At 50.0% G+C, this 13,083-nt stretch overlaps 1 protein-coding gene and 1 pseudogene across 1 annotated transcript; one reads left to right on the forward strand and one right to left on the reverse strand.

The window, feature by feature from the left end:
- LOC146201877 (kinesin-like protein KIF11) overlaps positions 1–13,083 on the reverse strand; it is a 184,684-nt pseudogene that overhangs the window by 117,204 nt on the left and 54,397 nt on the right.
- On the forward strand, positions 233–5,884 carry LOC146201883 (luciferin 4-monooxygenase-like). Its single transcript, XM_084587835.1, has 4 exons — positions 233–389; positions 2,429–2,573; positions 3,413–3,682; positions 5,660–5,884. The coding sequence occupies exons 1-4, from the start codon at positions 246–248 to the stop codon at positions 5,773–5,775; spliced, it is 675 nt and encodes a 224-aa protein (XP_084443961.1). The 5' UTR covers positions 233–245; the 3' UTR covers positions 5,776–5,884.

Here is a 13,083-nt window from a genome sequence, read left to right on the forward strand (position 1 = left end):
AGAAAACACACACACGCGTCACGTGCTCTTTCTGTGTAGCGTTCTCTCATTCTGAACACTGCCCCATCAAGGCAGAGATGCGATTCGCTAACCATTAATCGGTCGCAGGTGACGGCGGCTGTACTGCTGCCCTGGCACCTGCACACTCTGATGGACGAAATGCGGCGCACTGGCCAGCGGCTGCGGGGGCTCAGACGGGTGGCAACCGGGGGCCATCCGCTCTCTCAAAGGCAGTATACGACGAGATGCGCGCGACTTTCAGCGGGGATCTTCAATGCCTGGCAAATGTGTACGCCATGACCGAGGCCACTGCGCTGTTGTGCTCGCCGTCGCGAGAGCATGCGATCGGTGTTGACATGGGCTTCCCTGCTCCCTCAACGCAACTCAAGGTGATGTATATAATACTCTTGGTTGCTGAAATATAAGGTTCCGTTTGATTTCAGCGTTAAATATACATTTTCGAACACTTCCGAGCTCGTCGCTCAAGTGAGTCCGAGATGAACCTGAGGTATATTGAGCGTATGGTATTCTGATGTTACACGAGGTAGGCTTCCCATTAGCGTATATAGGCGATGGTAGATGACGTTTAATAAATGTTTGCGGGCCTAACGCGAGCGCCTGCCCACGTCAGTTCCCGCTACTTCTTTCTCGTTTGTAACACTACCTGGGGCCACCGAGCGATCGTCCCAATCGGTGGACGAAGAAGTCGAAGTTGATCAGACTTATGGTATGAAGATGACCGTGGGTGGATGGGAAGGAAGGCAGCGGCTTGCCGCCATGATGAACGATGAAGCATGGCTCGGGGAGCTCTCGCTGCACAGGTCACCAAGATTTGACGATCGAGTCCCAGGCACGCGTCAATTACGGCACGGGCAGAGCCGATCGTCAAGTATGTCGTTGTATCGGGTCACCGGGTTCGTCTTGTCGGCGTCTTGGGTCGGTCGGATCTTTTAGCCGGGTTTTTTATTCGCTGTCTTGTGATGTGTCTTCACGTATTGGTGACGACTCTGGTCAGGAGGTCCTCACGTCGGGCTACTTGTCGTTATACGTGTCTTGTGGGCAGGGGTGGGAAATGATAAAGGAGGGGGGGGGGGAGGGGAGGGGATGACGAGGTCAGGTTGAATCGGGTAGGCTGGGGAACAGCCAGCAGATGCGTCCCGGGAACCCGTTGCCAGATGACGGAGGCAGTAGGCGCCGAAGCTCCGGGTCAGGATGAGGTGAGATGGACGTACCCCGCACGCTCTGCCAAATGTTACGAGGCGGCAAGCCGATGAAGAAAGGAAACAAAATATGACCGATGGCTATGATAGATAACGTTTAATGAATCTTCGTGGGCCTAGCGCGAGCACGCCTGCCCACGCCAGTTCCCGCTACTTCTTCTTCGTCCGTAACACCATATGTGTAGTGCGCATCGCGATCAACACAAGCGGTATAGACTAATGCACAGCCTAAGCTGAGCGGCTGATTTGATGAGCCACCACTGACTGCAGGGTCAGCGATGCAGGCACTAGGTAGAATGATATCTTTCTGCCAAGTCTGCCCTGTCTGCAATATTCTCGGGTGGCACGTTTGCAAATTTACCGCGAGAGCACCTTGACGCAAAATAAGTTTGGGACTGCCAACTGTGCATGTCCTTCGTCAGGCTTGCGATATTTGAGCCCTACTGTAAAGGGGTTCGGGAGCATCCACGATTGGCCACAGGGCAGGCTTCATAACATTGTTCCTTTGGAGACTGCAGTTGCTACACTTCATATATAACGAGTACTTTCTGGTCAGCATTTTATCCACTGAAAATTCGAAATGTTAATGTAATGCTAATTTTACTTCAATTTAATTCTTTTTGCTCTGCATCATCTACTCGAGCTTCGTTCTCACTACCACTATACTCGGCCACTTCTCGCCATGTATTACAGGGGACGAAATAAATCCAAGAATGTTGGTACATCAGCATCAGTGGCCGCATTCGGCATGGGGAATTTTACTTCCTTATCCGTTTATTCCGCCATCGTCGTTCGCTTTCTCTAAACTACTGATGTTGGCCTCGACGATCAGTCATGTCTGAAGACCCACTCGTCAAATTGAAATTGAAGCACAGGCGACATGCCTGAACCGCTAAGCACAAGTTGTACGTGCCCGAAGAAGATAACAGATACTGGTCGGATCAGCCACGCAGTGAAAACGCATCTTTTAGAAGAGGCAGACGGAAGCCAGCTGGCTCACTGTCGAAAGCGCTAGCCATGCGAAATGCGATCTCAACCTCTGTCTGCGGCAAGGCAGGGCTACGAAATCGGGTGCCGAGCTCTAGTGTTTGAAGTGCAGGACCACGACGTTGGCAATGCGCCCATGGGACGGTATCGAGATGACATTGGATCGTTATACAGCGACTGCCAAACTGACGCGACCTAATGAGCATTTGCCATCTCTTCAGATTGTGGACAGGGCGACGGGCACGAGGCTTGGTCCCAATCAGACGGGCGAGATCCGCTTTCGTGCTCCGACGGTGATGAAAAGCTACTACAAGCGGCCAAAGGAGACGGCTGACTTCTTCGACGAAGAAGGCTGGTGCAAGTCAGGTGCGTGCTAGCGCTATTCCAATAAGAACATGCAGTGAGCGTTTCAGTGCCGTTCACAAAAATATATAAAAGGTTCCCTTGTAAAAAAACGACGTTGCTGTGGTGGCATTGCAAAAACGACTATCTCGCTTGATACAGATAATGTAGAAGCAGAATCACCGCCTTCTCTTTAAGATATAGTGGAGTAAGGCGACACTTTTTTCCGTCAGATTTATTTTGTTGCTTTGCTGATATGTTATGCCGGATTTTAAACTTCCGAAGCGAGTCAGCTATGAGGAGGGCTCCGGAATAATTTTGACCACTTATTTTCAAAGCTCTTTGAGCTTTGCCTGCATTGAAGCACTACCATCGCGACCGCGTTCCAGCCCGGGTGGTCCAGCTCAGTAGTGCCTAACCACTGGGCCATCATAGCGAGTAATTCTTTACATGAAACGTGCGCATAATCAAAACGTTGGCTCTGAGGAAAGGAAGGGCAAATCCCACGCCTGAATGGAAGACATAGCTTAGCTATCGTTTATTAATGCTCCTGGACTCCAGCATTTTCTACAAGCAAGAGCTGCGAGAAAAACACTCACTGTAGTTACTGCAGTCTCATGACATGTCGCATCCAGTTAGACAGACATCCCAATTTCTCACTTAGATTGTGTCTATGGTAAAGTGTTCTTTGCTTACAAAAAAAAAAAATTTCATTTTGTACGTTTTGTCCTTATCTTTATAATGGTAGTCTATTTTTATTTTCTTAAGTCTTTCACAAAATTCTGCTGTGAATTGTCAGCATATTTATCGCACTCTGCCACATGTGTTTTGAAGCGACCTTCTTATCATCCTTGTTTTGTCAGGTGACGCTGGGTACTACGACGAAGATGGGCGATTCTACTTCGTTCAGCGCTTCAAGGAGATGATCAAGTGCATGGACAACCAGGTGGTGCCGGCTGAGCTCGAGCATACCTTGTTGCGGGAGCACTCGCGAGACGTGGTCGACATTTGCGTTGTCGGAATCGCGAACCCCAAGTACGGAGAGGCTCCCGCCGCCGCCGTCGTGCTGCGCAACCAGCTCTCGCAGGAAGAGCGTGCCGATCTATCCAGGAGGATCAAGGCCACTGTCGCTGGTAGGTGGCGCACAACGCAGGATCACCCCTGCTCCCCGGGGAAGAGGAAAATTTCGGGAATTGTCTCAACTCTACAAATTGTACTGTTTATGCGACCTCGTGACATGCAAAAAAAAAAAAAAAAACATGTAAGGACTGAATATACCATTTCCACTTACGGATCGTTGGTGCATGCATGCCCGCCGTAAAGGTACCATATTTTGCTTTATTGTTTGTGACTTTAACGTAGACCTGTGTTGTTACTCGTTGTCGTTAAGTTTGCAGATAGCGTAGGCTGAACAGCGGTGAGCACTTCTTCGCAAGGTGCGCTCGGCGCCCTCATTGCGGCTGGAGCCGAATCATTCTTTCCTGTCATTACCCGCGGGGGGGCGGTAAATGGTAGGTATAGTCGGGACTTAACGCGCAGCCAGGCAGTCCTATATCCTTTTAATTTCCTCTTTACTCTTTTACTGCCGCACAACTGGCATTGTTTTGTGGTCTGTTGGTTTCACCGCGTTGGACGAGCTATCATGCGAGCGAGGTGTTCTGCCCAGTTACATCAGTTGTCTGTTTGCTTTAAGCAGCTGAACGCAATGTAAAACCTTGTCAATAGGCAGCCCCAAGGTGTTTTGCTTCTGTGCAAAACACGGAAGTAGCGGTCTGAAAATTCGGTGGTTCTGCTTCCCGATCTATAGTGTTCTTTTAACCATGTATGTGACCACATTGTACCGCGCCTCTCTTCCCGGTCTCTTTAAACAGATTCGACGGTGTCACACACAGCCCTATAATATGCGATTTCCAATGTAATCACCGGTAGAGACGCCAGTCGCTCGACTTAAAGCAGCTTTGAAGCTATAGTTCGAGGCACTTCGTACGCGATCGTACCTCATTTGGTAGGTAAAGTTGCAAGCATATTTACTCAACCACAGACTCCACGTAGCACAAACCATCGTATGCACTTCCGAGTATGCCTCCCCATACTCCTCTTGAAGACTACAAGCAATTCCTAAAGAAGATTCGTTGATTTCTGCCAGCCTAATCGTTTGCAACACCGCAGGAGAGAACGATAAAACGTGTGAGCAACTCACGATATAGTAATGTTTTCTTTTAGCATTTCATGTGAAAATGCCCCGCTGCGGTGGCTCAGTGGTTAGAAAAGCCCGGGTCGATTTCGACTTTGGTGGTCGCCCTTGGATGGAGCCCAAACGCAAGGTGTACTGTGCGTATACAGTTGAAAAAATCCGAGGCGGTAAAAACTATCCCGAGCCGTCCACTCGGAGTCTCTGATAGTCTCTGATAGGCAGACCAGATCAATGCTAATCTTATAGGCTGACTCGCTTCTGGAGATGAAATAAAAATGGGTCCCTGCGCAGTGCTATTTATTTGGCAGATTGCGTCTTCTGCTCATGTGATGTCGATTGTTCCTTGTTGCTGTCCTAACCACAGTAGGGCACTGAAGAAAGTCAGACCATTGAAATATTTCAAAATACGCTGAAATATTTCCTTTTGTTTTTTGTTTATAGTTGCTCGCCATGCTATATGAACGGTGTAATCATCAAGCTTCAGGCTTCGTCGGCAATTGGTAAACACGTTGGAACACCCGTGAATAACCGGCGCTTCAACTCACAACTACTACAGTTCGCATAGCATACGTGGTTTGCTTAGGGGCTATTTCCCGAAAAAATTATTGTTGCTCCATCCGCAATAGCAATGTCCGAAACACAACTGCATATTACGCTGATTTAGTAACCTTGACAGACCACATTTTAACAATAGCACCGTAGTTTACACTCACTTCTGCTACTCACCGACACGATCGATGTGGAAATCTTTTCATATCGTCTGAAATGAATGAAAGCCATCTGAATGCGCTTGTGTGCAGACCTCGTGAGGAAATAATGCGGTGGGGAAGGGGAGCTATTGTTAACCTTCCCTGAATGTGTGACCATTATATATTTCTTTTTTTTTTCCTTCTTTTCTTTCTTTTTTTTTTTTCAGAGAACTTCGCTGTGCACAAGCAGCTCTACGGTGGCGTCTTCTTCGTGGACTCGTTACCGAAAACGGAATCCGGAAAGACGAACCGTACCGCAGTGCTTCAGAAATGTACAACGTAGCGCTGTGTTAAAATATATACAGCATACGTATTTCTCGCTATAATGGCGATTGTGGGTACCCTAATCAGCGCTGGAAGAATAAATTTCGTGCATGGTGTTTTGCAGTAAATTACGGCAGATGCATAGAGGAGACAACTAATAATGCAATGGGAGGTTTTACTAAACCGAAACAGAAGGCACTGACGAACTGACGCGCTTTACTGCGCAATGAAGAGTAATGCATGCACTGTTATGAATGCGCTCCGTCAGGCAACACGAATTAGCTGTGTATACGGTCCGTTACATGATGACAATGAAATCAAATTATATCAACGTAGACTGTGGAGGAAGCTGAGAAAAATATGAGGAAAATATGAGAAAAGAATTGGAACACGGCATTCATGCATAGTGAAAATGTACTACGCTTGTCTCAGTGGATTGCCGCTAACTCGTGTGTGCGCCGTAACCGAATTACTTATCACAAGGCCATGATGCGTGAAAGTATATCAGTGGCAGATCACATCAACACAGCGCATATCACAGTTACGGAAAGACGCAGTGACGTAACGGAACAAACTATTGATGATTATGGTTGATACTTTCTTCCACGTTATGTTTGCCGTTATGCAGGCAATTGCTTCGAACTCTGACTTTCCCTGAAAAGGCCCCGGGTTGTACTCAGGCATTGAAGACTTGCGCGAGGCAGTCAAGGGATGAATAATATAAAGGTAGATGATCGCCGTGGCCACTGTCCGATAATGGAGATTTAGAATAGGCTGACCCTATCGGTTAGCGTGATAGGATCATAGCGGGGCGTGAGTGAGCCTGTCGAGAATAAAAGCCGCACCTATCGCCCTTTCTGCACAACATTTTCCACATGCGCATTCGCATCCCCCTATTCTCATATCCTCCGAACCAATAGGGTCCGCCTATTCTATCTCCATCAGCGGGCTTGGGTAAAGAATCTCTAGTTCACGCCTTAGAGATCTCTCGGCACTGTGTTTAGGACACTCACAAAAAAACATATATAATACTGTTTCCTCACGTTTGAACACGTCCACTAAAGAGGAGTGGTTTGTGAAGGCAACGGCAAGCCACATGCGACATAGCGAAGGTAGTTCACGTCTTGCTAGGACGTGGAAATAGAATCAAGGAATTGCAGACCTTGGTTCGTAACCTGACCACGATTTCACTAAACAATTATATCTCCCGCGGCTGTATTCGAAGACTACTTGATGCGTCTGCTCTTGAAAACAGGACACATGCATACACAGTGACCCGTATGATGGTGAGATCGCGGAGCCGCCGCCTCGTAGTATTTGACCCTGATGCCGCCGTGTTCAGGCAGCCATATATTGATAATACAGTACCCTTGACTGATGGTTTATTAATATAGCTGACAGATTTCTGCATAGTAGCTCCCACGAGCTGCGACGAAGAGCTTTTTGTAAGCACTACCACTACCAGACTACTTGCTAACAAGTCTCGGCTTCCGCTCTGATAGGAAGTAGCGTTAGGGTTACACGACCTTGCAAGCTCCCTCCATCGTTTGCTGAAAAGCAAATACTTCCATCTTCTAGTGCGGCGGCTATTTGGGGCAATATCAATGAATATCGAGACTGCCTCCTATAGCGTATACCGCCCGTCTCACTTCACAATGCAGTTGTAAGCGGGAGAAGGACTTCGAGGGGCTTGCCTCCTCAGGACCGCAGATTTCTTTTTCGTTGTGGTATGAGGAGGGGGAAGAGCGATCTCTCGAAGAAAGCTCAAAAAGTCCTTGATCGTGCAGAAGGTGCACTGATTCTCTTTAACATTGCAGGTGCATCGCTCAAGCAGAGATCAAGAAGTGCGATCAGTAGTCTGTCTGTATACAGCGCAATGGGAATGGTCTTGCGGATGATCGCCTATATACACCATGGAACGACCCACTCAGCACTGCCACACCGGCGTAGCACTGGTTCCTAATCTGCAGCAGCGACAGGCTTCGTTTAACAAGTTCACTTTTGAGAAAGTGAGCTAAGCTATAGAGTCCGACAAAGTTCGGCAGCTTGAACGGAGGGGAAAACTTCTCGAGTAAACAAAGTAATGGTGGTCAACGGATCGCAATCACAAGGGGAAATTAGTCTTCCAAAGCTATGTGGAATGTTTTATCTCGCGAATGTTTTAACAGGCAGAGCAGTCACCCTCAACCCACGGTGCGATTAGTTGTCATCACGGCGGGTTCGGGATGCAGGGGCAAATACAAGTAGTCTAATCGATGCCGCGTTTATTGCGCCCAATTGTAAAAACGGCGACAACACTCAAAAACTCCCGCAGTATAGCGAGGAAACATCCCGCCTGCTTACGGTGGTAGATAAGTCACTGAGGGGAAGCACATGCGAAAGCGGAAGAGGAACGTTCTGTTCACCTGGCGTGGCTTTGCGCTCACGGCCGGCAGCGGTCAGTCGCGTACGATGTTTGGCCGATTCAGTGACTGTGGCGATCTCCTTGGCAGAAATGTGGTCTGCGCGCGTGCGCGTCTACCCGCCAAGGGACTAGATGCACCCGGAACAAGTATGCTTTTCACTCGGGGTTAGAGAGCTAGGGTAGCCTTCCGCTGCGGCATCACCTTGGGGGCGCGAAGGGCCGGGGACGAGGCTGGTGTGCCATTCCTCGCAACCTCTCGATAAGAACGGGCATAGCATCGTGTCATAATTGCGCGTGGCATTTACAATGGAACGTGGTCTCATTTGCATCCTCACAGGAAGGTCTCAATGAACGGTTTACAAATGGACATGCATATGTCGTCGGTTCGAATCCTTATGGCGAACTAGCCTCCAAATTGAACAGGCATGAGTGGTGTGGCACCACACTGAACGCTGCACAAAGAACGGCTTGACTGGAAAAAAAAAATTACGTTGTTCTCAAATGTGGGGTTTGGCGATGGCGACACTTTTTCGACTGAACTAGCCGCATGTGCCTAGTGTAAAAAGCGGCTCGCGTTTGAAAGGTGTTGCAGAAAACGGGTATCTTCACAGGTACACCTTGTGTTGAGCCTCCTACAGGGACTCGTTAGATATGCTGTAGGCGTCTTCCAGCTATACTATGAGAGCTGTCATTAATTATTTATTTCATCACGCAAGGACCTACAAACTTCCTGCGCACCAAGTGTGAAAAATTTTAGAAAAGGGGTTGTACTTCTGTAATGGTGTGTAGAGCTTGGACCACTGTACATAAAATATAAAAACTCTATAAATGCTCATCCACCTCACTACAGTATATTTTATGTGCAGCATAAGTTAATTATCAAAATGACCGTCAATAGTACCTTGCAGTTTGGTGCTTTTGAAACAAGCTTCCCAAGCCTCCCTTACATCCTGGGACACCTGTAAGGAAGAGCTGCGACGGACGTTCGCCAATCAGTATCGGCGACAGCGAGCAGAAGACCTGCAAAAAAGAGTACAACGACCCGACGAAGCTGTAACGAGTTTTGTTCAAGACGTCCTACGACTTAGCTCCTGTGCCGACCCCCGTGCCACCGAGAAAAAAAAGGTGCGTGCACTCATGCGGGGCGTCAAGAGTGACATTTTCGGCGGGCTTATTCGTGATCCGCCGACTACAGTGGCACAATTTGTAAATGAGGCGACGAACATCGAGCGAGCCTTGGTTACGCGAGCGGACCATTATCGTCGCCTTGCTGGAGGTCCCAGCGTTTCGAACCTTTCAGCTGCTCGCTTTCCTGTTGGTTCCCTCGACACCGCAAACTTACGCGAGATCATCCGCGAAGTTGTACGCGAGGAAATACGGCAGCTGCTTTCACCTGCTGATGGTACGGCATCCTGCGCCCTCACGGATGCAGTCCGCGAAGAAGTACAATGTGCCCTTTATTCACAGTGCTCCGTTGCTTCTTCGCCTACTCAGCCTATTGAGACGTACGCGCCCGTTGCTAGTCGCCCGCCGCCGCAGCAGCTACCACCGCCGCCTGCTCGCCGCCAGTACTTGCCTGCACAACCCCGTATCCCTGTGTACGATCTTCGTCCGCAGCAGCAATGGATGAGCAAGGCTGATGCGTGGAGGACAACCGACCAACGCCCACTATGCTTCCACTGCGGAGAAGCAGGCCACGTCTACCGTCGCTGCCCTTACCGCGAGCTTGGTCTTCGCGGTTTCCAGCGGAATGCTCCCCGCCCGGAGTTCGGCGAGCAACCCCGCGACATCGCGGATTATCTGCGCCGTTCACCACCACCTGACCGGTCTTCACGTCGCAACCTTCGCTCGACACCGTCCCGCCGGTACGATTCTCCCCTTCGCAGCAATCGACGGCAAAGCCTGTCCCCTCATCGGGAAAACTAAGCCCGGCGACGTCTGGAGGTGACGTTGCCGAACCCGTTCCTGTTAAAGAGCCTCCACGTTTTTCGCCCCGCTCCCCCACGCGAACCGACAATCGACCCGACGATCGACCCGACGATCGACCCGACGATCGACCCGACGATCAACCCGACGATCAACCCGACGAACTTCCCGACGAACTTCCCGACGAACTTCGCGCCGAACTTCGCGCCGAACTTCGCGCCGAACTTCCCGCCGAGCTTTCCGACGAGCTTTCTGACGAACTTCACGACGAACTCCCCGACGGAACTTCCGACGACCGTCGCGCAACAGTGTAGAATAACCTCGATGTTGTGATCGACGGATACGACGTGACGGCACTCGTTGACACCGGTGCAGACTATTCTGTTATGAGTGGGCAGCTATGCCGCCGACTTCGCAAGGTAACGACGCAGTGGGATGGCCCCGATATCAGAACCGCTGGAGGCCACCTCGTGAGACCAATCGGCAGATGCACTGCTCGCATTGAGATTAATGGTCTCAGGTGCCTGGTTACCTTTGTTGTACTATCGAAGTGTTCCAGAGACAATATTCTCGGCATGAATTTTTTGAGTGATTCCAGCGCTGTAATCGACTTTACCGACCGCCGCCTCACGCTTCGTCAACCTCGATATACCTCGGCGCAAACATAGCCCCAAGTTTGCACGGCACGCGTCTTGACGGAGCACGTAACCGTACCTCCCCAGTCTAGCGTATTTCTCCCTGTCACGTCCGACCACGTTGCTTCTGGCGAAGTTCTGCTGGAAGGAAGTGCTCAGCTGCTTCTTGAGCGGGGTCTCGGTGTTGCTCGAGGTATCGCGCAGCTGGATACTGGCTGCGTACACGTCCTAGCCACCAACTTTTGTGGCACTCCACAGCGCCTTACGAAAGGCACGGCTCTCGGTACCATGGAGAGCATTACCGCCCCTATTCAAGTTGTTTCCCTGTCCGAAGGTGCTTTCTCCTCCTTCTCTTCGCAGCAGAATGATGCACCTTTGGGTGTAAGCATTGCACCTAATCTCTCTGTGAGCGAGAGGGCCAAATTGATAGAGCTGCTTTCAGAATTCCAAGACTGCTTCTCTACGTCATCCGGAGTTCGCCAGACAACCATTGTCAAACACAGAATAATTACCGATGACGCTGCTCACCCTGTTCGTCAGTCGCCTTACCGAGTTTCTTTCAAAGAACGTGAAGTTATTCAGAACCAAGTGCAAAATGCTGGCCGACGATATAATCCAACCCTCGCACAGCCCATGGGCAGCTCCAGTGGTACTAGTAAAGCAAAAGGATGGCACTCTTCGATTCTGTGTTGACTATCGACGTCTCAACGTCACCAAGAAGGACGTTTATCCCCTTCCTCGCATTGATGACGCACTTGATCATCTACGACATGCCCGTTACTTTTCATCCATAGATCTGAAAAGTGGTTACTGGCAAATCGAAGTTGATGAGCGCGACCGAGAGAAGACTGCTTTTATCACCCCGGATGGTCTATATGAGTTTAAAGTGATGCCGTTCGGCCTCTGTACCGCCCCAGCAACCTTTCAGCGCGTTATGGACACCGTCTTGGCCGGACTGAAGTGCGAACTTGTCTGGTCTACCTTGACGATGTTGTAATCTTCTCAAGCACGTTCTCCGATCACCTTCTTCGCCTGAGAGCAGTACTACACGCTATAAGAAGCGCAGGCCTCACTCTGAAGCCAATAAAGTGCAAGTTTGCCTACGATGAATTAAAATTTCTTGGCCACGTCGTCAGTAGCGCGGGTGTTCGACCAGATCCCGATAAAACAGCCGCCGTCGCCTCCTTTCCTACACCATCGGACAAGAACGCCGTACGGAGGTTTCTGGGCCTCTGTGCTTACTATAGGCGCTTTGTTCCCAATTTTTTTCATGCCGCTGCACCACTTACTCATCTCACGAAGGAGAACGTCGCCTTCCAGTGGTCGGATGAACAGCAGCGTGCATTCGACCGCCTTAAACAAAGCTTACAGACCTCCCCTGTACTCGGGCACTTTGACCAGGACGCCGAGACTGAAGTTCATACAGACGCCAGCAACAAGGGCCTCGGAGCCGTGCTCATTCAAAAACAGAACGGGACCGAGCGTGTAATCGCTTACGCAAGTCAAACATTATCGAAGGCGGAGACTAACTACTCGACCGCTGAAAAAGAATGCCTCGCGGTAGTTTGGGCGATTAATAAGTTCAGACCCTACTTGTACGGACGCCCATTTCAGGTGGTTACCGACCATCACTCTCTATGTTGGCTCAGCACTATGAGAGACCCTTCAGGGCGACTTGCACGGTGGGCCCTTCGGTTGCAAGAATTCGATGCTACTATAGTTTATAAGTCCGGTCGCAGGCACACAGATGCTAACTGCCTCTCGAGAGCCCCTAGAGAATCAGCATCTGATGGTCAAGACGACGAGTATGAAGATGCTTTTATAGGTACCATAAGCACGGTCGATATGGCAGCGCAGCAGCGACACGACACTGAACTCCGTGAAGTAATCGCCCATCTGGAAGGTCAAGAAGGCACCATTCCACGCGTCTTCTTGCGCGTTCTACCCGCATTACGTCTTCGCAACAATGTGCTATACAAAAAGAGCTTCGCAGTGAGCGCGAGGTCTTGGCTACAGGTTATTCCGGCTGACCTACGTAATAAAATTATGGACGCCTGTCATGACGACCCAACTTCCGGGCATTTGGGATACAGCCGAACACTCGCACGAATTCGTTCCAAGTATTACTGGCCTCAACTTGCTAAGACTGTTCGTCACTATACCAGGACCTGCCGCGAATGTCAAAGACGTAAGACTCCGCCCATACAACCCGCAGGACATCTTCACCCCATTCCGCCGCCTATGACTCCGTTCCAGCAGGTAGGCATGGACCAGCTCGGACATTTTCCTACGTCCAACACGGGACACCGCTGGATTGCTGTTGCTACGGATTACCTCACACGGTATGCTGAATCGCGAGCTT

This window comes from Amblyomma maculatum, chromosome 1, assembly GCF_055883805.1.
Source record: "Amblyomma maculatum isolate TAMU_Amacu chromosome 1, ASM5588380v1, whole genome shotgun sequence".
In the NCBI taxonomy this organism is placed as follows: domain Eukaryota; kingdom Metazoa; phylum Arthropoda; class Arachnida; order Ixodida; family Ixodidae; genus Amblyomma; species Amblyomma maculatum.